Source organism: Vanessa atalanta, chromosome 8, assembly GCF_905147765.1.
Source record: "Vanessa atalanta chromosome 8, ilVanAtal1.2, whole genome shotgun sequence".
NCBI lineage: Eukaryota > Metazoa > Arthropoda > Insecta > Lepidoptera > Nymphalidae > Vanessa > Vanessa atalanta.
In genome coordinates this window covers 7,272,681-7,297,639 of record NC_061878.1, presented here as the reverse complement: position 1 = coordinate 7,297,639, position 24,959 = coordinate 7,272,681, and the positions used below count along the sequence as shown (strand labels likewise).

The 24,959-nt window shown below is 31.6% G+C and overlaps 2 protein-coding genes across 4 annotated transcripts in view; one reads left to right on the top strand and one right to left on the bottom strand.

The window, feature by feature from the left end:
• Nucleotides 1-8,934: 8,934 nt before the first annotated feature.
• Nucleotides 8,935-17,671, bottom strand: LOC125065660 (ubiquitin carboxyl-terminal hydrolase 31). The gene is made up of 14 exons (XM_047673418.1): nt 17,236-17,671; nt 16,974-17,165; nt 16,713-16,847; nt 16,463-16,597; nt 16,201-16,304; nt 15,893-16,013; nt 15,607-15,754; nt 15,194-15,340; nt 14,523-14,707; nt 13,688-13,794; nt 12,564-12,695; nt 11,976-12,071; nt 10,691-11,709; nt 8,935-10,619 (listed from the first exon to the last, which is right to left on the bottom strand). Exons 1-14 carry the CDS (start codon nt 17,569-17,571, stop codon nt 10,579-10,581), a joined length of 2,898 nt encoding a protein of 965 aa, XP_047529374.1. The 5' UTR covers nt 17,572-17,671; the 3' UTR covers nt 8,935-10,578.
• A 669-nt stretch (nt 17,672-18,340) lies between these two features.
• LOC125066092 (phospholipid-transporting ATPase ABCA3-like) overlaps nt 18,341-24,959 on the top strand; it is a 34,935-nt gene continuing 28,316 nt past the window's right edge. For 2 of the 3 annotated variants that reach the window (XR_007119657.1, XM_047674019.1), the window contains exons 1-6: nt 18,341-18,474; nt 18,712-18,934; nt 19,320-19,579; nt 19,777-19,950; nt 20,718-20,962; nt 24,423-24,533. Coding sequence is in view for 2 of the 3 variants with exons in the window: in XM_047674019.1 (XP_047529975.1) it covers nt 18,723-18,934; nt 19,320-19,579; nt 19,777-19,950; nt 20,718-20,962; nt 24,423-24,533 (1,002 nt within the window). In the remaining variant the exon portion in view is untranslated. Of the gene's footprint in view, nt 18,475-18,711; nt 18,935-19,319; nt 19,580-19,776; nt 19,951-20,717; nt 20,963-24,422; nt 24,534-24,959 lie in introns of those variants that run through there. The other variant, XM_047674020.1, reaches the window with a different exon arrangement.

Here is a 24,959-nt window from a genome sequence, read left to right as displayed (position 1 = left end):
CTTCTTTAGGCCCATGACTGTTTAGCACGTGCAATATGAATCGTACGAATATCAGACTTCAAAGAAAAAAAAAATTTCGTACAAGCAAACAGACATTCAAACAGACGAAATGTAATTTTAAATGAAACATGAATTGGTCATTAATTATAAGGGAAAAAATTAACCAAATGGTAAAATCTGAAAAGGATCTTACTCGACTCATCACATACTCCACCGCCAAATACCAAAATACCTACAAGCAATAAAAACCGGAATTCAATAAAACAGGTATTATTGAATTCCGGTTTGAAAGATTAGTGAGCCTGAGCCTGAAATGAAAAAAAAATATGTAAAGAAGCACATATTGTTCAATTATTTTTTATTAACTGTTGATCTATAATCTTAGTAAAAGTACTACGTCTTACGAATGTAAATGCAAAGAATTAATGTTGGATGATTAACTTCAAAAACCAAACCTTTTTACTAACACCGCACAGTTCAAAATGTATTCCTAAAATATCTAACAATCTTTATGATTTTCCGGGAGTTGTGACGAATTTAATGGACACGACGAGAACCATGACCACATATCAATATTTAGTAAAGCTTTTACTAAATTTAGAAATTTAATTTAAAATTCTTTTAGCTTTTTTTTGTATTTTTGTAATTTTCATAACTACGTCCCGTAACAATGGGAGCCATAGATATCTTCCTCAAGTTTTTCTCTTGTTTCCAGGATAATTTTGACCACCAGCTTCAGAAGTAGACATGAGCAAAAAATTTGATACAATTTTTTTCTTTTTTATCAAATTTTGGATTTTGAAGTGCTGTATCTAAAAACCTTATACTATACTAATATAACTTGACTAAAGCCTGACCTTTAATCCTTATCAACTTAAAACGTGAGCAAATAATTTATATCTATCTATCTATCAAAACTATTAACAAGCCCTAATTTCTATTCTACATATCCTAATACTATGTATCCCTAACCCGCCAAAATGTTTCCGACCGACATAGATTACTTTCAAAATCTCGATTTGCTTCAATCCGATTATTCAATAACAAAATTATTTATTTATCTTTACTACTCCTGTGGTTGTTGTATGCCATAGAAAATTAAATAGAGTTTTTAATAGACTAATAATTCCAAAGTAAATAAAGTAATCTTTTAAAAGATAGCTTAGGAAAATAAGTAACAAATTCAGAGGTTACTTTACATGTTTATTTCTATTTCATGTTATTGTTTTTTTTTTAAATAAGATAGGCTGTATACCTCACACTGCATTTTTTATTAACATTTTTTTTAAATATAAATATAAACTTTGTTGCATGAAAAAGTCACTCGGGTTCAATTCTGGTAAACATCTTTTGTTCTCTTACCGGTCGCCGGCTCCATCTATTGTATTCGTCTTCAGTTTTTAAACGTAAACAAATCGTTGAGAATTCCGGTTTGTTGTTCAATCATATGGTAAGTAATTTATAAGATCACGATTTATAAGGAGTTGAAATAAACAATAACGTGTTTACTGAATAGTGGTTTATTCGTAGCTAATTTGTTATATTTTTCAAGCAATTACACACACGCATTAACTGAACACTTGTATCAACACATATAATATAGATATTGATCAGTTAACTATTATTATTATTATATAGCAATCCAAAATCAACTTGGTTTTCGGTTCAATTCTTACTTAGTTTAATAAAAAAAAATCCTTATTATAAACAAGTTCCTCGCACTATTAACGAATTTGGTTAAAATGCTTTAGGAAAGCAATAAAAAATCACTATAGTATTGAAAAACATAGTATGAATAACATTTATATAATTTTGCAGCCTATGAGTGTATTTAAATGATCTTTTAAGCTAAAAATTCTATTAACATAAAATATTCCGAAACACTTAGAGAGTTAAATTTTTACATGTTTGTTCAGTTTTTTTTGGTGACCATGACCCGATTCTTTACTCGGGATTAGCTCAACAGCATAGACACGAAATTTTAAGAGATATTGAGAGAGATTAAATAAATTAATATTTATTAGGTTTTTTTAGTGTTAATTTATTATATCTAGACTTTAATCAATCATGTGCAATTCTATAAATATCGCCTCCTTTTTACAAATGTTGTAATGACCTTAAGTTTGTCGCTCAGTAATCTAAATTCTAACTGAATAAAATAATTTTGTAATATTATCTGTTAATGTGTCTTGTCCAATTAATTAAAGTCAATTAAATTGAAGTTAAAACTAACCATTGTTTATTTGTACTCGTATATTGAACAAAATATTTATATTTAATTTATTTATTTTTTTCTCTTTTTTCTTTAAAACTACTGTCTTCATCTGCCATATCTTTTCACTATAATGATTAAATGTGTTGTTTGAATTTTTTACATTTAATTCTTAAACAGTTTCATCATTTTTATTTTGTTATGTATAATGTGACCATCGTTGTTGAGGTTACAATAACTTATATGTACCTACTATTTAAGCTATAAAAAATGATAATTGTAAACTTGTTTGTGGTTCCAATAAATTAAAAAAAATAAATAAGGAAGTTCTTCTGTTACTATAAACCGATTTATCGTTCTTATAGTACACCTACCCAATGCAATAATTAAATCCGCTTGTATGTGACCATTTCGAAATTTTAACCCCTTTACTCTGATACAAATACAAATAACGGTATCAGAAAACCTTGAATAAAACTCCCTTTAAATTTATATTGCTTTTTATAAATTGTTATCTTTCGTATATCTTCGTTATTATTAACAGATATACATATATATATTATTAATAATCAATGTAGCTATTTTGGCGTAACTTGTTCTCATCGTGAGTCAGTTATTTAAAAACATTTAAACACACAACTATAAAAATATAAAAGAGACACCTAAGTAACATTCTTTGTACAAGTTGTTATATAGTCCCCCAATAATAGCGATAATGTTAATTACCTCATATGGGTGAAACGGTTAGGGATTTGTTAATTCTTTTCGGCAACCCAAGAAGAGTTGACAAAAATCTAAATAAATGTTGGACTTTAGGCACCACTGTATACGTCACCGAAACAAAGTGTTTTGAAAAAGGTTTTTTTTAAGAAGACATTCTGTATTGTGGTTTTTTGGTCAATATTTAATACACCATCTATATTGAAAACTAACATAAGGCACATACCCTTGTGCCTGAGTTGCACTGTCTCACTCACCCTTCAAATTCGAATATATGCAATATGCATGCCATAGGCCACCTATCCATTCAAGTAGGCACAACCCTTTTAAATCGTCATTTAACAATCTACATATTATATTAAGTGAAGCAACCTCCAGTTCGGAATGTAGATTCTACCTAAAGGAACCGACAACAAATTCAGTAGTTACTCTTTTTCAACATCTAAAAATACAATCATGTTAGTTACGTACAATTATATATTTTAGTTTATTATTGGTATCGAAATAAAACATTACATGCTGCATGGTGCATTCTACATTGTATCTCAAACAATGGTTTTTAGATTATTAAGCTTATTTTCGTTTTATTGTACCTCTAAATTACGTTCTAATTTTATGCGAAATGTCATGGCTTCGGAATTATCGGAAGTGACCCGATCGAGTTCGTTACATCTAAATAAGATCAAAATACGGGTTTTGTTCTTTTCTCAAGGCATGTGTAATGTTAGAGAATTGTGTTCTAAGTGCTGGTTATTATTTAAGGTATTTTAATATACAATAGCTATTACGTTTGTGAAATCTATTTTGCCATTTTATATTGTTAAAATGAGAAGGGGTATCAAGAATAACTTTAACAATTTCAAGAAGTTATTTTTAAACTATTACCTAATGGAATAGTAATGTTACAGTCTTAAATGATTTAATTTATGAGATTGTTATAATTAACGTATAATCTAATTTGCATCACTTGCAAATTACCATTATATACCTGCTTGTCTACGAAAATAGCGACTATAAACTATTCGCATAAATATTACATTTAATTTTTAATTTAGTTCATGTTCATTTAAATAAAATGTATTACCATTAATATTGCACTGTAGGTACTGAGGCATTGTTTGTGTTTATATTTATCCTCGTCAGAATAAAAATAAATTAGCGATAATAATTAATTTTAATAGAATATAACAAGTGTAAATTAATGGGATTAAACTAAGTCCTGCGTGAGAACACAGTAGGTTTTTTTTTAATATATAGGTATATATTTTTATATTCTTACGTAAAAATACATAAGTACATACATAGAATGAGGAATTTATTTAACTAGAACATCTTATACTCTGGCATCTCAAGCTATAACTATCTATAACAAATGACATCTACGTCCAAGGTATACCAGACACCTAACAGGAAAGTAAAAAATTTAGATATGCTTATGAAATGTCCAAACAATGTAAAACGTTTGCTATGGTTTTCTTTTAAAATTGATATTTATAATATATATTTTTTAAATAGCAGTTCCCGACACATGACAAAGGGGACAGATATAGTGACAAATCGATTATTGTTGCGAACGAAACAATATCGGAAGAATAATGTAAAAAAAATGATTGATTTATTTATTGAAAATTAAATTTTGTTATAAAAATAACAAGTTTTCAAAATAAAATCCATATAAGGATTTAAACCTTCAACAGCTATGCCAAAATGAAAGCAAAGCATAAGCGAAAACTACTTAAGTAATTAATTATAAAAATTAAATTACAAAAAAGTAAACGGTCACAATGTTACTTAACAATAACTTTTTTCTTTATATAATTTCGAAGCATTTATACAAAATAATTGCATAGTCAATACAAGGTCTAAAATGTTTCGACGGCCAAAGGTAAAAATTATTACGTACAATAGATCCTTTTTTGTTTTGGCCTTTTTCCTTCGGGTTACCTAGGGGCCTACCAGATGCATCTGTATTTGTTATGTTGTAGTCAATGGCCTTCTATTCTCCTGACTCAAAGTTTTGGAGCTTATTTTAGCAACCACACTGCTCTAATTCTTATTGATACTCATAAAGCCAATTTCCATCAAGCCAGGCCCATTCGTACCTACAATTATTAATTAAGATTCACATGTTCTCGCCATTGGCACATCTAGGCTCTTATACTTATTCATACATGCATACATAAATATGCAAGTAACTAGGGGAGAAGTTCCTAGTATCGTTGATTCATTTCCCGGTCTTCCTCTGCTGAGCAGTTGGGCAGTAACTACTTCCTACCGCTGCTGCTCCATAGCAGCTATTTTGATTAGCTAGGCCAGCTAGGTCTCGTATTACTCGCTAAATGAAGGTCTCCGAAATTTATGGCCGCTAGTACAGAAACACACAGACCATTAAAATCAGTTCATTGTGAGCGTCAATTCGATTTTGGCAAGGCAGTCTGGTTCCCGGAAATAACTGTCTTGGCGTAAAATTATTTTTATCATAATATTTTTTTTCAGTTCGTACAAATCAATGCAATGTGTTTTATTATAAGTAGATACAGAAAAAGTGTTAGTTATGAATGTAGTTTAAACGTGTGTTAGGATAAGAAGTACCTACCTACCTATTGAAAATATCTGTAAGTAATAAGTAATTCTGTATTTGATGAATAAATATTAACGTTTTTATTATTATCGGACCGATATTATTATTTTTAGTCATAAATTTTCTTGTAAGCATCATAGAAAAAATACCTTACATCTGAATTCCACTCACGGAAGTGTGGGTTCGAGTATTTTAGAATAATTAATATTTACAAAAACTTAATCAAATGTAATGAATGTACAAATGTTCACACCGTTTTTTGAAACATTTTAAAGTAAATCCAATCGATGGATTTGCGAAAATATTACGTTTTTAATTTCGAAGCTGTCATTGATTGGTTGGTTATGTTATTTATATCCACTTTAATTTTACTTTAAAAGTAAAATTAATGTGGATATAAGTAGTCAAGTGAAATAGTGTTGTAATTTATTAATTAAGATCAGTTAGTAGCGCTCAATATAGCTATTAGTATATCGCATTGAATATGTAAATCTAAAGTTTGTTTATCTTCATCCCTTTTTCGATTGGAATTCGCTTTGGGTCGATTATACATCGTTGACCTTGCTTGGTTGACTTCTCGTCCCGTACTGATTTCAGTTTATATTCATTATTTGACGACAGAGGGATTACATCAAGAATTGTGCGTATCGATTATATAAATAATATTAAAAAAGTAATTCTTCAAAAATAAGGTATAAGCTCCCTTGGTATTGTGTTACTTAATATACCAATGTGAATCATAAAATCTTTTGATATCTTAGGGAAAAAAGGTAACAACAACAATATAAAAGGGGTACTTTGCATATTTCTATTGCATCAAATTTTTTAGAGAAGTGTAAATGATGATATTTTTTAAATAATATAATTTAAATTACATCTTTCAATGTGGTCACCGTTGGCTTCATAATAAAATAAATAAATTAATGTTGTGTATATAGGTTAATTATTAGGAATTTAAGACATTTGAGATTGATGAATACACAGAAACATATATGTTTCTGTATATTAAATGAATCAATCAATTTAAGTTCATGTTTTTACGAATCACATATTTAATATTTGTACATAAAATATTATTTTTTAAATACATAAAATACAAAATGTTGTTAATTATATTAACCAAAAGGAAAAGTTTAAACATTAATAAAATATTTATTTCTTAATTGACCACATTGGAGCTGTGGCAGTACCTTGTCCACTTAAGCGACTATGCTATTAAAAGGGTTTCAAAAGCCAAAGAATTTATTTTTAAATTAACTAGTGTTCGACCAGTGGTCCATATTTCATTATGATAATTAAAAAATTGCGTAAACCCTGTGAATTTACATATGTTTTTACTCATTTTTGATACATTTTTTAATACCACGAAATTTCGGGGTTGGCTTTAATTAAGTCTGAAGGCCCTGAGGTCGGATTTACCATATTATGGCTTTTTGGACTCAGGGACTCGTAGATTCAAGGGCCCCCAGCTCAGTCAAGTCAAAGTTAAAAATAGACGATAATGCGAAAGAATCCATAATTTTATTAAATTAAACAGATCGTATGGTTTGCAGTCCTGCGAATTCTGCGATTAATCAAACCCATTTAATAAATCTTTGATCAATCATTGGCTAAGGAAGACAATACTATAATTAAACTGCAAGATATTTTCGTGCAACCTAAAACGCCACAATAAAAAGGGATAAAATAATACCAAGAAGATGCCTTTGTACTAACATCAGCCTAATGAAAAGCTTAGGCAAATGAAAAAAATTAGAAAAGAAAAAAGCGAAAGGCGTTAGCAGATAAAAGAAGAAAGAAAAAAAAGAAATTGGAAAAAGAGTAGAAAGTAGTAAAAAAAAAAAAACTAAAAACGTGTCAAAATTTTTATTTTCGGAAGATTTCTATGAATTTGACAATGGCAAATTAGAAGCTGTACTTGAAAATACTAACAAAGAAAACCAGAAAGCAAGTACTAACAAAAATTACATTCTCAATCGATTAGAGCTGTGATTCATTTAAATGTAATTAAGGAAGTTAAATAGTCGTAAGCTAAAATTGTTCTATTTTTTGTTTAAGCCTCAGTTAAACACATCGCAATTGAAACAATGGAATTTAATTAAATCTATGTCATAATCTTTATGAAAAAAAGCTTGTCACGTATTCCCATATTCCCGAACAGCTAAATAATCTTAAAATTATATTTAACCTTACCAATCACAAGCTGTGAAGCCGAGCGCTCCTTTTCCAGGATGGCATATATCTATTACATATAATAAAATTTGAGTATCTGTTTGTAATATTTAAAAAACCACTTTTTACTAAATAGATATATACACGGTACATATATCAAAATAATATTTTTTTACAATTTTTGTCGGTCAGTTTTTTCCGGTTAATCTTTGGAACAACTGGACTGATTTTGAAGGGGCTTTCATTGGCAGATAGGTGATGTAATAAGGAGTAACGTAGGCTACTTTTATTTTAGAATGATACATAAAATAAAAATAAAGTAACGCTGCAACGTCCAAATAACTTAAATTCAAACGCGCACGAAGTCGCGGGCACTGCTATTAGAGAATAAATACCGAACGACGATGTCAAATTCACGACTTAACCATTTATCCGTTATATCCATAAATCTATATTTAACTAAGAACCTAGAATGTGAGGAGCAAATTAAAGAATTATCCAACGGAAAGTGCAGACAGGTTGCCTTATAATTTGTCAATTACTTTACGATTGTATAACACTAAGGAATAATATATTATAATATAAATAAAATATTTTATTGTCTCATTTTTTCTATACTTTGAGTAATTAGGTGGCCCTAAGAAATATTAGCCCAGGGCCCCATAAACTTACGGTCCAGCCCTGCCCCTAATTACTTTCCAAGGGGCAATTAATTTATTATGTAAGACGATTTTTACTAGTTTTGACTCCCTATCTTCTATCTAAATCGTTCGTTCGAGGGTCATGATTAAAACTCAATAAAGACATAAATTGACACGCATCAATAAGTTCAAACTCCTTTAAAAATTGTTAACTGCAATATTAAATAATCAACGTAATAACGAGTGTCGTTTACTCTTCCGGAGGTATAGTTTACGCATCCGAAAACACCTCGGCGCGCGGTTGTCGGCGCTTTTTCTAATCTTAATTTTGCGTATATCACGTTAGAACTACATTGACTCTCGCCCATCACCTTGTAAAAATCCTCTGTCATACAGTCCCCGGGCTGTAGCCCCAAAATCCGGCCTTGCCAAAGCTACCAAACAAAAAAGGTAATGGCTTGACAAACATTAAAAAGCTACTGTCTTCTTTATCTATCCCTATCTGACGTAAATTGAGTTTGGGTGTGTGTCATTAAAATGTAGTAATATTATGTTGGTGAATGGCATTCCATTCATATATAAAAGGGCATAAATAAAATAATCAAACATCAGGTGCACATAACACTTATATTTTAACATAACGTGATTAAGTAAAATAAAATAAACATTTTTAAATTAAAACAACGAATGTAATACAATATAATTAAAGGATAAAAAAACGACCAATCATATACTCCGTAGCAATTAACATTAATAATTGTAGAAAACAAACTATTTTCGAGATCTTATATTATTATCGCAATGGAGGTACTTTTGTATTACCAATAAAGACTTCATGGTAGGATGGTTTTATTTATTTATTGGCCGCTTATATCCACTAAAACAAATGAGAGCCAGTCACTTAAACCTAAATTAAGACTTCTTTCGATTGCCAGTGTTGTAGACACGATATTCCTTTAACGATTCAAATTATCAGTATCGAAAATAAGAAGTATAAAGTTGCCTTTAATAAATTATAAAAAAATAATTATACATCATTAATGCTGCAAACCTACTTATTATTAAAAAAAAATAAGATACCTATTATTAATATTTTTCTGAACTTCTTTTATACACTTAAGTATATCTACAACATAAGTTTAGCAATTCGCGTTGTTTTACATTTTCATCTTTTAATATTTTATTAGTTAATAATGAAATAACATTATTACACTTACTATAATTGTCTTTTACAAAAATTAATTTATAAAATCACATTGTGGCATTGTGCATTAAAATGTCACGAATATTTACATAAATTTATGTTTTACTCAAGAAACAATATCATTTGGTATAAAAAGTTTTTAAATGTCTATATAATTTAAGCAATTTAAATTACATAATCAGATACAATAACATATATACAAATTTCACATACGATTCTAAAATCTTATGTAGTTTGCATAATAATTTATGGTTAGCATTCGTCTATGGTCATCTATTTGTCTCTTGACGTTGACGTTGAGAGGTCGTAAGAAGCCACAGTTAATACCATTGAGAAATATTTTATTTTCTTTTTGTCGATACAAGTATAAAATTAATCGTATCTGGTATAATAAACATACCTTTATAATCTCAGTGACATAATTTAACTTACAAATATTACACACTTTATTTGCATACGTCGGAAAATCGTATCGTACAATGTAAAAATCGTTATAAATTAACACCCTAGAGCCAAGGCACAAGTGTGATATTGTAATGACAAAATCCTTCATTTAAGCATTTAACTACCGACTATTAATGCTACAATATACACAACAAGGTACTCACATGCTAAAACTAGCTTTACAACTAAATTTCGAGTAAAGTATATGCCAACTACGGGGTTGTTCTAAATTAGGAGTCTCTAGCACTTTGAAAAAATAATATTCGCAGTAATATATAAATTAAAACTTTCCTTATCAACGACTGAAGAGACAAAAAATCTCGATACGCCGTAAAAAGATCGTATCGCAATAATTTTGTATTTTTTGTTTACAAATTCGTTTCGAAGAGCGTTTTTCTTAATTAACAACATTTATAAAAATTCTTGTTTCGAATTTTTATATGAATTAATATTTTCTATTATTTTTAACGAAATATTCGTAGCTATAAATATATAGATTTTTAAAACATAACGGTCAACTACATGGAATCCTCAGATCTAGGAATACATTTAAAATAAATAAGGGAAAGGGCTCTTTATACATTATAAGGGATCTAAGCTGCTCTCATGTGGATATTCGAGTTTTCCAAACGGAAGACTTCTCACCTGTAACATTAAAATTTTTAATGTCTGTGGTTCTATACGCTTTAAACTTTGTTAATTATGAAGACACAAACCTGTCCTATGAGGTTCCCCGGCGATGTGATGCCTGGGCACTATAAACTTAGACTCTTGGAACATCGACAACATTAAGTCTTCTGTAGTAGGATGATATTCGACTCCATTAATACTGGCGACCAAAGGTGAACTTTCATAATTTCTGTTGGAATCCCTAGAAGCAGGTGACGTGCTAGACCTGGTCGGGTAATCGACTGATCGTGGTCTTCTCGTATCGACGGGGGTCATCTTTGGATTGACATGAACATCTTTGTGAATGTAAGGCTCAATAGGCATGCTAGATTCGTTTTCATAGTCGCTTAAATCGTCGTTCGTAGTATCGCCGTTTACTTCAACTATAAGCGGCCGCTGGAGAGTGGGTGACTGGATAATTGATGTTGTACTATGGATGACGTTCACTTGCCTTGTCGGACTAGTTTCTACTTTATCTTCTGGGAGACTCGAAATACTCCTAGAGGGCGATGGATTAGGTCTCGGCGCGTTGTCAACTTGAGACTTATCATTATTCGATTTCTCTTTCGTATCCTCAACTACTTCCTCAATAAGTTCGGTCAGCTCATTTAAATTATCAGCGAGTTTTACAAACTTTGGCATCCTCAGGGCCCAATGCCCGCCCTCCTCGGTGGAACAAGAATGGATGACATTTGGTTTTTTGCGTTTATAAAATAACATGTAGGCCGAATTGTTAACGAGCTCGCTGTAAACGTTCTCATCGTCGACAGACGTGACCCTCGAATCGTCGAATTTATACCAGCGACCGTCGTACGGGTTCTTGCAGGCCGCCGTGTAGTGGCCCGTCTCCAGGTCGTCGCCGTGGTGGTAGCACACGGCGTACAGGTCGTACACGTGGTCGTGCGCGGGCGCGGCCCGCGAGGCGCGCCGGCGCGGCGACCGCGAGTGGCTCGGCGACTCCGCGGTGGCTGGGGTTCTTCTCACGAGGTGAGGACTCATGTCGAAGTCGTCGACTGGGAACTCTACCATCGTCGTTAGTTTTGTACTCGTCCGGCCTTTGGCTTGTCTGAAAAATACATTGCTTGAATTAGCATAAATCCGACCCGGCTGCGCGACTCCGAAAGAGCGAGCACAGTGCCTCCGCTGACCCGCTCCCTGAAGGAGATCGATGAGGCATCGGTGCTACCCGCACTTTTCGTTTATCGCTTTACTAATGGTGAAAACAGTATTAAAATCTATCAAGTGGTTTAAACGATGTAAGCGGAGATACAGATAGAGATTAAAAGCGACGTTGATGTTCATACTATTTATAGATATAAAAACTATACTTACTGTCGGAATCTCTTTAGATGTATTACTAAGATGTCTGGAAGAGACCATAAACCAAGAGTTTTCACAACAGGCATATATCTCTGACACTGCGGACACCTATAACAATATTTTTGCATTAGTATCATATCGTGACTCTAGAACAATTTTAAGTTTATTCGATTCGATTATTATATATGAATATCCATTATTAAATATCATTGCAAGCAAAAACTATGTTGAAAGGTGAGAGTGGTTCCACTCTTTTAATTAGTAAAATACACGTTAGAAAAGAGCATTTGTATGAAGCAAACTGTGGTAAATTAATAAGCACTATGTAGGAAAGGAGCTGAGAGATAGATACAATTTATTATTGTAGTAAATATTATCATTACCTCGAGGCCTCTGGTACGTCGTGAAACATAATTATAGCAATCGTAGGTTATGACTACATTGAAACTCTACTAATGTCTAGCATACTGTAGCAACATCGTTCAGAACAGAAATAAATAAACCATCGCATAGAGGAGAATCAGTGTAATTTTCAAAATAAAATAACATTTTGTATGTATGAATATTGTGAATCTTGACAAGCGAAGTCCGTGCACGTACCTCCAGGCGTCCTCCTGCGCGAGGTGCTCGGCGCGCGTGTAGTGCGCGAGGCACGCGTGCAGCGTGAGCGGGCAGGCCACGCCCGCCGCCGACACGTGCACCTCGCACGCCTCGCCCGACTCGCGGATGATGCTGCCGGACAAACCGGTTTCATAGTTAAATTACCTAAATTCTTAGTCATTATCGTTTTTTGATATATTCGAAAATGAAATATGCTTCGGCCTGAATCGGTTAAACACTGAAAAATAAATACATCAATGAACTGACTTCGGACTTCAGCGAAATAAGATAAAATTATATACGGTAAGTATTCTTGTGAATAAAGCCTCGATGTCACATTTAAGGTGGTTAACGTCAACTAAGATTATTTATTCAGATATACTATAATATTATTCAAAACTGACCCAGGAAAAAATGTTTAATAAAAGAAATCGATTATAACTTTTTGCAGTTGAGCAGATTGTTACAAATAAATGTATGAATTATAATGTAAATACTGCCTATATATACTCGCGGAAATACTTCAGTGTTCATGTGCCGGAGTGATTACAGCACAGTGTGGGCTTCACCTACACACATCGCACACTAACAGTCTTTAAGGTCAGATTTAATAATGGGCGATATCTCCACATGTAAAAAGTAAAACCAATACAGCCTGCAATTATTCCCAATTTCGAGCAAACTCTCGTTAAGTTTAAGGTTTCGAGTTTATACCACCCCAATGATAAATGTTTGTTTCATATGAAATTATACGTCTCACCCTCGACGGTCAAGGTAGGATACCATATGGCCAAATCAATATCAAGCACAATTACTTTTGACACTCGTATTTGGATTATAATATTTGGATCCCACGATGTAAAACATAAGTCCAGTCACCGCTGCCTAAATAAATCGTATTTTCCAAGGTTTTTGCATTTTCACTTATCGTTCGTCGCACTCTTCACGCGTATCACGATGACAGTGTAATTATTAACCGCCACAATAACACAAGATGCTAGTTAGTCGTTAGTCATCAGTCATATTTGCAAGTCACGCAGTTCCATATTAGATCATATAATTGTCATTTATATTTTAGCGCAAAAAAATACTACTATAATTCCTTAATACAATAATAAACCAACCTGTCTCTGTGAGCTGGATCCCAGAGTAATTCGAGACGTAAGTGGGGATACTTGTCGTGGGCACACAATGCTTGCTCTACATCCAGAGCGAACAAAGGGTGCGGTAACTGCAAAAAAATGTACATAATGAACAAAAAACATTGATAATTTTTTAAACAGAACATTAATTTTTATTATATTTAATATATCATAAAATCAACAAGCAGAGATGAATTAAAAAAAATGTTAGGAAATTGTTAATGCAGTCAGCATCTCTATTTTAAAATTCTAAATAATTTGATAATTTGAATGAAATACTGTCAACAGCATCTTCGCTCGCGTTTTAGGGGTAGGTCGTCAGCTGGTAGGCATAAAGTAGTCTATGCCTTGGAGTGCAGCGGTTTGGCCGTGAGAGAGCAACAGACAGAGTTACATTCGCATTTATAATTGTACACATAATTTTAGAAACAATTACACACTAACGCTACATACTATTAATTTTACCATATAAGTTTTCATGAATTCCATTTAAAATAATCTATGCATATAATAAAATTTGGACGGTGTTTGTAATATTAAAATAACCGCTTTTTACTAAATGCATATGTATGTATATCAAAATAACATTTTTTTCAATTTTTGTCCGTCTGTCTGTCAGTCTGTTCCGGCTAATCTCTGGAACGGCTGGACCGATTTTGACGGAACTTTCACTTGCAGATAGCTGATGTAATAAGGATTTAGGCTACAATGACAACTTTATTGTTAAATTTAAACACGCACGAAGTCGCGAGCACAGCTAGTTATTTATATTAACGACACATAATACATCACAGAGTTACTAATATCAGATGCGTACCTCGGGTTGCAAATACGCGGGGTCCCGCGGACGATGCGCTTCAGCTATTCTCGCTTTAAATATATCGGCTCCCTGCGCGTTCTCCAGCACTCGTTCCGCTACCACTTGGCACATCTCCTTCAGCATCAGTTTCTGTAGATCTTCGTATGATATCTCTCGAGGCACTTGCATTGCGTATGGAGAGCCTGGCGTACATATTAAAATACATAATAATCATTATACTGAAGCTAGTATGATTATTGATAGGAAAAAAAAAAACTAAGCCATCCATCACAATAATTTGCTTTACAAATTTCTTTGGAACGAAGTTGTTTTACGTATCTTAGTAGAGTGAATTGGCCGAAATCATCAAGTGAAAAAAGCGTTATGCGTGCTGCATGCGAGGTTTCCCTCTCTTTTTTTTGTTATGGTTCTTCATATATGGTTTTATATAATATTACTTAAACTTATTTTTAGTTATTTTTTTAATTCACACGAGATTTTTAATAACAATTTTGTCATCGTTAATTTATTTTATCGTATTTGTATCTGTTATTTAATGTATAATATGTAGCGAGAGCACTCTCGTTTCAACGAGCGTCCCACGAAACAATTATCTTTTTTTTAAATATATACTTGCAAATGTCTGTTAATGCAATCGTTACTCTTTCAAAATAATAAATGAAGTATACCAAATCTCTCTCCATCGAGCATGTTAACCCACAGCAGCAGGAGGTAGGGCGTGGTGGGGGGCTGCAGTATGGGCGGCGCCTCCACGCAGTACAGCGAGCCCAGCTCGATGCCGGCCGGCTCCCAGCCCGCGCGGCCCGTGCTCCAGCCTGCGCCAGTGTAATATATGGTTCATTATGTTAACATCCATTAAATATTTATACTTTATGATTGCTTGAATTTCATATTAAATTATAAATATGTATCATACTAAAAACTACCTCCTATAAAAACGAAGAATCTACAATTTACTAAGCGTATATTCATTATTATATGCCACATATAATATAATACACATATAATATTACATAAACAAAGTAATTTAATGGAATTTAATGTAACTATTCAATAAAATCGATATGTGTGACTGACAAACCATTTTCATTGATCTCAGCTAGTATAATATGGTCTCTATCAATGCCAGTATCTGTGTGCAATGCTGTTCGAAGGTCATCCATTGTTGAGTTTGGAGGTAACTCCACACCAATACGCACTTGTCGAGGTTGCTGATTTACATATACTACCTAAAATTAATCAATAACTTTGAGATCACATTTAGATTTACTTAGTTAATATAAAGACACACTCATTGATTTTTAAATTATAAAAAAATTACATTTAATAAGTTACAAATGCTATTTTACTAAAAAATAAGAACTTACATTAACAGGCAGAGGAGAAGGCTGGGCCGCTACTGGTCTAGTGGGCAATTGTACGCTTACACAATGAAAAGGATCAAATGTGCAGGATGTTCGCTCACACTTTGCACATGTTAGTGCTGACCTTGAATTATTAAAAAAGAAAAAAATGGCTATAAATTAATTCATAATAATTATGAAATGGTGGTTTTTAAGTAAATTAATACCACTTTAAATTTAAATTAACACAACTTCATGAGATATTTATTACACTCAAAACTCTATAAAAAACATATATAGAGTTTATTTATATATACATTACATATACATACCTGTACTGAGCTTGAAACACTGCCTGTACGAAAGAACTGTTTCTTCGAGCATGATTTGCCAAAGTTTCCGCGGCAACAACTTCATCTGATTTGCCCACGGTATTCTTAAAAAAACAAATATTGATTTGAATGTGGCTTCATTTCAAGCAGGTTTTAATGTTTTGAGTCCATAATTTAGGATATATATAATATTGATAATGTAACATTTCTCTATCAAGAAACAGAAAAAGGTAAAATATATAACTATGTTTCTAATATTTACTTTAATTGTTTTATATTTTTTCTTTGTAGCTGTATTTAGATCTTCATGAACTTTATCAAGTAGCCAAAACAAAAATTCCTGTGCATCGTGTTGACTATTTCCTCTATACTGAGTTCCGTGCCTTTCCACTGCTGCCTATAATGTTAGAAAATTATTTTTAAGACAAGACTACATATTATGCAACATTGATTAGGTTTACATCATACGTTATGATAAACACATTTTTATGATGTAGCAATGAATGACAAACCTTAAAAGCTGTACTCATATCTGGGGTATAGCGACAAGACCATAATGCTTTTAATAGAGCTGCCAACTGTTCTGTCACTTCACCTTTAGTACCATACTTTTTTGAATTTATTTTATTCCTCTTTTGTAAATCAATCTGAAAATTTGTGGTAATTCATACAATTGATACATCTAACATAGTAAAATGAAAATAATGTACAAAACTAAAAAAGATTGTATGTTTAGTAAATTAATAAATATATTAACTATATTTTAGACTCACCTTATAATGTTCTAAAACAAAATATTCAGCAATAACATCTGTATGTGAAAGACATTGTAGTACAGCATTCATATAGCAAGTGTTTCCATGATTTTTGATGCCAGTGGCTGCGGGAATGGTGCCCGGGGGCCATGGTGGCTCGCCACTACATGGTACTCTATCACTGTGAATAGCAACTGGCCCAGATTTAACCTGCAAATAACTTTTAACGTTACTTATTACTCGTTAAATTTATTTAATAATTATTCAAAATAATACCTACACCAGAAACATTCACTGTGCTCATATGTTGAGCGATTTTGTTGAGGAATATCTTCCATGACGGCCTTCTAAACAATTTCCTTTCCAAGCCACCCTCATCTTTTTGCGTAATGCTAATCACAGAATTTGCACTCGTTGGCTTGTTATCATTATCGGTAGTCTTATTTTTACTTGAACTAGGTTTGGATGTCCCAAAGGGATTACGAGGCAAGGTAAAAGTCCGCTTTAATCGTGATCCTTCTACCTGTTTTGGTGTCATATTCGCTTCCGCTACTTCACTTATTAGCTCACTTTCTGAACATGATTTTAAAACTGACGATAAATTATTTGTAGACATAATAAATAAAAGTTGATACTATCTTTTAAATAAGAATTTTCTAAAATCTAAGAAAACCCAATTAGAAAACATTGATATGTTAAACTACCAGCTACTGACATAAGCGCCATATTGATGTCTATGAGTATTTGCTCTATTAACTTTATATAATTGAATTAGATTCTTGTCTTTATGAAATTTTCAATGAAAACTTACAGTTCACTTTTTGGTAGCGTAAATATGGGAAAATGTAATTAAAAAATAAACAAAGTGAAATTTCTGACGAAAATAGAATGCCAGACTGAATTATTAATCACTATCAAAATTAATACTAATATATGAAATATGATTAGTGTATAGATAAAAACAAAGATACTTTTTGTATACATTACACCCCTGAATTACTTCGAAGATACCTTAGTATTTTCTTCATACTAAACCATAAGTGGCCTCACAAATAATATATTATGGAGGCAAAATACATACAATTATATTACAAATAACAGAAAAATAAATTTATAATCCATAAACATTTAATCAAACAAACATTACTGATTGCACCGGTACTAAAAAAATCTCTAATCTATCTCTCTCTCTTACACAAACTGGAGTAACTATTCCCTTTATAAAATTATATAATAAGCTTTTAAATATTATAATAGATTTTATTCTTTAAGACAAAACGATTACATTTAAAGAATATAATAAACAATAAAAAATATATAGAGTATTGGCAGTCGAGTTTGACGTTTGACAATGACATATGTATATCATTAAAATAATTAAATGCTAACATTGAGCTATTGGCTCATTACTTAATAAATGTTAATCTATGATTACGACTAATATATTTGAATTGTGTGTGGCTAGTGTTTACTAAAACTGAATGCTGAATTAAAAGTGTGTTAAATCTGCAATGTTTGGGTAAGCTATTTTTGTTCTTTATTAAAGCCTTATTTTTAAATTTGCTATTTTTAATTTTTCTGCGAAAGCGATATATCGATATTATTTTCAGTTTTGTATGCTACAAAAATAGATTTCGTCGTACTAAAAAATGAAAAGCTATTATTGTATTGGTTTTATACTATTTTAAAATTGTACTTTGTTTGTCGATTTCGTTAAGTTCGAAGCGATAATAATAAAATTAACATTTTATTTCAGCGACATAGAAAATGTCTTCTTTTGAAAAATTAAAGCTTTTAATTTGGAAAAATTTTCTTTTGCAAAGAAGGCACAAGTGGCAAACACTCTTTGAAATAGCATCTCCTGTGATATTTTCTTTATTTTTAATATTAATAAGATGTCTCGTCGATCCACAATCCAAGCCAGATGTTTCATACTCACCTTTTCTCCCAACATATTTCAATATCAGTGGAAGACAGCTGTGAGTATTTTCATTTAAGTTACGATTTTTTAAGTTTGAAAAATTATGTATACACCTCAGAATATATTTTAAGTTATGTAAGTTATATTTAAACCTACTCGAACTAATAATAAAAACATACCTCTTATTTATAAGCCTAAATAGATTCTAAGCAGCTTTCTGATATAGTGGTACCTTAGATTCACTTAACTTACTCACAACTATTATCATATAAATTACAATTGATTCAGAAAATTGCACTTCTTTCATCATTTATTTTTGTATTATATTTATTCATTTATAATTATATATATATTTCCACATCTTATTTCTTATAAATTGTAATAAAAGCTTAAATAGCTTTTATTAAAATTTATTATCTTAACTTATTCTAAATTTTATTTAGAGGAAATCTCACATCAGCAAAACGAGAGGGAACAATAGCATTTTCTCCAGAAAATCCACTTACAAGGAAAGTGACAGAGGATGCCATGGCCATGGTAGCTTTAGATAATCTGAATGGATTCATTGCACTATTCTTTGACACTAAAATGCTTCCTCAACCTAAGGGGTACAATGATTCATTAGCACTGGAAGCTGCACTCACACAACCAAATGTTATGAATCACATCCTTGTTGGCATTCAATTTGATGATAGTATGACTAGTGAGTAACTAACAATATTGTTTTCAACCAACTTGCATAACTAAACAACTGATTTAACTAAATTACCTTAGTTATTTACAATGTTTCGTTCATTTCATTCAATTATTCATTAAACAGAAAATACATTCTGATTCTTTCTATGTTCTTAAGAAATATGATTTATCTTTATGAATTCTTCTCACTTGCGTAACTTTTAGATGCTACCGAGTGGCCAGATGATATAAAAGTGACATTAAGATTTCCAGCGGTCATGAGAACTCCAATGTTAGAACATCCCCTACGAATAAGTTGGAGAACAAATTTGCTTTTTCCTTTGTTCCCTCAACCTGGCCCTCGTGAGCCGGATGACATGTATGGAGGCAAAATGCCAGGTTTGAAATAATATTTACTTATACATTTATTCAAGAATTAAATAAGTACAATTTCAATCATCCTTTTTACAAAAAATTTAGTATTAACCGCAACTAGGGTATTGGTTGGACTATCATTTTTATAAGCTAATAACTTACCAAATTATTAGCTACCAGTTTTTAAATTCATTTTCTATTAATTGTTTTTGCGTAGAGATTAGTAGAATGCGGTAGATACCTCATTCATTCCACATTTGTTTTAGAAAACTCTGCCATGCCAAGACCGGAACACGGCAAGGGCAACCTATGTTAAAACGTTCTAGCGATCCCACCTTCCGGTTTCGTGAATTCGTGTATTATAAATGGAATTCGTGCGGGTACCACGGCCCAATTACTTTTTGCTTTTTTTTCCTATTCGCGAGTTTGAATCTAAATTTAGGACGAGCACTACTAAATTATCATGAAATTAAAATAAAATTTGTGTTAACAATTTATCTTGTACTCATAGTGAAGAAAAACATCTTGGATTAGGGATATTCCCTCTATTAATTTATTTTATGAAATAAACCTGACTCTATATTCTGCGCAGATTAGGGCTTGAGGTGAGGCTGCCGTGGTCGTTAAATTAAGTTTAAAAAAAACTAGTTTTTAACCTTGCGTTGATTAATAATAGAAATACAGCAAAATTTTTGTATCATCAAATTAATTTAAATATGTACATATCAATGATGACCACATTAGTGAAATGTTCTGTCATTATAGAAAATTACGCAATAAATCGTTTTCAGGCTATTCTCCGGAAATGTTTCTCGCTGTCCAACATGCTGTGTCCCAAGAGATTATAAAGCAAAAAACAGGCAAACCCATCAATACGAAAATATATCTCCAGCGTCTACCTCAACTGTCGTACAGACGAGACGATTTACTTGTTGCTATGGAGAGATTTATATCGATGATAATAATGATGTGTTTCGCTTACACCTTCGTGAATACCGTACGAGTTGTCACCGCTGAAAAGGAAATGCAATTAAAAGTAAGTTTTAATAATATTACATTGATTTAGAAAACAAATTAAAAGTTCACCGTTGTAGGACAAGGAGAGGAAAGGCGTAAATGCATTATTCCAACGAGTAAAAAGAAGAAGGAAACACTTATGTTTTAATTACAAAAAATATACACCTTACGCTTTCACTACTCAATAATATTATTATTGAAACATGTAAAAAGAGACAATAATAATTATTAATTGATTTATGAGTTTTTCCTTTTGTGGTTATTGCATGTGCCTACGGAAGAAATATTTTTTTATCTAACGTTTAATTAATAGGTAGGTAGTTCTAAAATGTTTGCGTCCACGATATCGACCACAGGAACCATAAAATTTGTCATTTCTAATGGTAAAAAAAATTTAACTGATTTTAAAATTTCTTATATCCTAATAATTTCTTATTTCTAGTTCTAACTTTTCTAGTGCAATTCGATAGATACCATAGACCGATCTTGATTACGTAATACTATTTTTCGACCATAGCTTTGCCCGCATTTGAGGTGTCAGATAGATAGGATAGTATCTATATTTTTCTTTTCCCCTAACAACGTGTATGCGTAATTTCATGGTGATCGGTTGAAAAGACGTAAAAGCGTAACAAATAAACAAATAAACAAACTCACTTTCGAATATATAATACTAGCTGAACCTGCGAGAAATTGATAACAAACATCCAACCCCCGATTTACCTCCTTAGGTACCCCTAACCGAGTTAACTCTAACTCTACCGAATTTAGTGAAATCCGTTTCTTACCGGATGTCTACACCCTACAAACAACCTACCCGCGATATTTCAATTTTGTGGGTGTTATAGTTTCTGAGATTTCGTGATTAATCAGTGAATGGTATTTCGCTTTTATATATGTATATACATATATAGATATATATATTAAGAATAAAATATCATGGGTACATCCTTCATATGGCCCGTATGAAATCGGTTCTAGTAGGTAGTTATTATTAATCCTTATTATTATTCTATTGTTATGTCACTTAGAAATGACGCCAATATTCGCTATTATTGTACTTGGTACTCGTCGAAATAGTACGCAGTAACCTAATCGCTAAAATACGTACATATCACTAAAATTGTGTCAGTTTCTATGACAAATCATGATAAATTTTATGAATATATAGTAAATAAAAACAAATTTATAAGTATTTTAGTAACGAATTTTGTTTTTTTTTCTTATATTTAATAGCTGCTTTTAATAAAATCCTATTAAAACTTTATATGTATAAAGATATATTATTTGCCAACATTATTAGCAATTTATTTCGAACCTCATACATATACTCGTATATATTATATCTTTCGACGACATTTACAATATATATATCTTACAATATTTAGTGCTTTGATCATGGGCGCGGGCGAATAATTGACTAAAATACAATTCGTGTCGTCGCTAATACTACCCTTAATATGTTTTTCATGAAAAGAAACATCATATTGTATGATTATGTCATAAGCGAAAAAAAATATATATTTTTATTCATATTTGATACTTCAGCGCTGATACAATAAGTTAGATTACTCGAGATTATCGAATATTCTATGTATTTCATTCGGCCGAGGCTTCAAGTAACACATATGTAACAGATAAGCGATCATAACATATGTTTCTATAGAATCGGAGAAAGGATATCGTGGTTTTCGAGGTGACTGAAGGCTGTGTTACTTTATAATGGCGTCAAAGGCTGTCAATACAATGACACAATTATTATATACGACTAGAACACTGCACTGTTGCAAGTGCGTAGTCGACCCAAACTTGCAAGTTTGGGTCGACTACGCTATCACGCGAATGACTGAACGGATCCTCTACGAACGGAATCTAAAATTGGCACAGAGAGATTATTGTCTGGAATTAGCATTAGCATTTTAGCATTAGCAGCCCGTAAATGTCCCACTGCTGGGATAAAGACCTCCTCTCCCTTTGAGGAGAAGGTTTGGAGCATATTCCACCACGCTGCTCCAATGCGGGTTTGTCCTCCAACTCGGAAAGCGGAAGCTAGTATAATATAAAGATATATATGAAAATAATTTATAAGAATAAGATTATTAACAAAGTGAAACAAAACTTAAAAAAAAAAAACACTCAAAAATGACACGGATTCAAAAGTCTGTGGATAAATACATTAAATGTGTTGAGAATTTGTACGGACTCATAAAGATTTATCTAAAACAAGAATTCAGGTATCTTAAAAAAAAAAACAGCTTCGTTGCGTTGTGTTATATCTTGAATCACTCAATAACTTATAGTCATTTCCGGCATTAAATAATGGTTTAATCTTATTAAATAGATTCGAGAGATATCGAAGTTTGTTATATAAAATTTATCTATTTTCTTGATATGCCAAAATGTTTTACGGAAGTTATTTATAATAAATAATTCATATACATCAATGATTTTTTAATAATTAATTATTATTATGTTTATACTTGTATTTTAACATTGTTTCGTTCTAGTATTATAATTTTTAGTTACGTAAATACTGTGTGAGAAATGTATTGAACTACAGCTGTCGTCTATTTTCCCATTGAAATTACTACATAGTATAAAACATTGTTGCTTTCCGCTGTCTGCCTATCCCTATGTATGCTTAGATCTTTAAAACACGGATATAAATACGTTTTTTTAAAATTGATTTAGTGACTCAAGAAGAAGGTTTATATATATAGTAGAGAAACACTGATAATTTTAAATAATTTTTTTTTGCACTTACATTGCAAACGTTGTATATGATACCCTATGAGATAGATCAAAATAATATAGTACAGTATTGTATACCTTAAAATATTCTACAAAAAAGCCCGCTACGGATATGTCTATGTCTTAGGAATAACCCACAATAACCGTTTTTATTCCTTTACTTTTTACGAGAAATAATGGCTTATTATAATATATTGTACATTTAGTATGGAACAATATGGCCTTTTACAGCATATAATTTAAAGTAATAATTTTCGAGGATATTACAAATTTTAAAATGCATAGAAAAAGGACAAAGTGGTTTATATTGTCTAATGACAAAAAAGTTGTGAACGTTGTATCAGAATTGCACCCGTGCCAAGCCAGGACGGGTCGCTAGTATTTCATAAACAATATTTATTGTGTATTTTAGATAAATAAAGGCTAGATATATGTTGTCATGAATTTTTCGTACAAATTATAGGTGTTAGTTAGTTACAATTTTAAGATTCATTATACGGGAAACATGTACACTTTTATTAAAAACGTATGTTTATCATAATCGTTAGGTAAAAAAAATATTGTCTCTTGTCTGTCTGTCTACTTAGGAAGTATGTACTTTAAAAATATTTCTAAAGTAGATAGGTTTCCTTTCAAACATTTTAATTATTATATCTAAAAGTGTATGAGATTATATTGATTAACATTTATGTAAGGTTTCGTGTTTACATAAGTCGTTTTTTTCACAGGAAACTATGACAATAATGGGACTACCATCGTGGCTACATTGGCTGGCTTGGTTCATTAAGCAGTTCTCGTTTCTTCTTATATCCGTAACACTCATGGTGATACTATTTAAGGTAAGAATATACTTACTTACGTTTTAAATTGAATTGAAATGAACATAGTAAAATAAACGAACATCATCTACTTGCAAGGAGAAAATTACTACGATGCTTCAGTGTGGTTTGGTGTGTACGTGTAGCAGAATTATATATTTTAAGATTTTTCCTGCACGTTGATCACAAATTAAGAACGGGAAAAAGTAGTGTTCATATCTGGATTCTAATTTGAGATCTATTAAAGTTTACTTGATGGTAGGGCTTTCTGACAGCGCGTCTGGGTAGGTTCCACCCACTCATCATAAATTCTACAATGAGCAATATTTAGTATTCTAGTGTTCCGGTTTGAAGATTCAGCGAGCCAGTCTATTTACAAGCATACGGGTCATACATCTTGGTTCCCAAGGTTGATGACCTTTTGGCGATGTAATGAATGAATGGTTA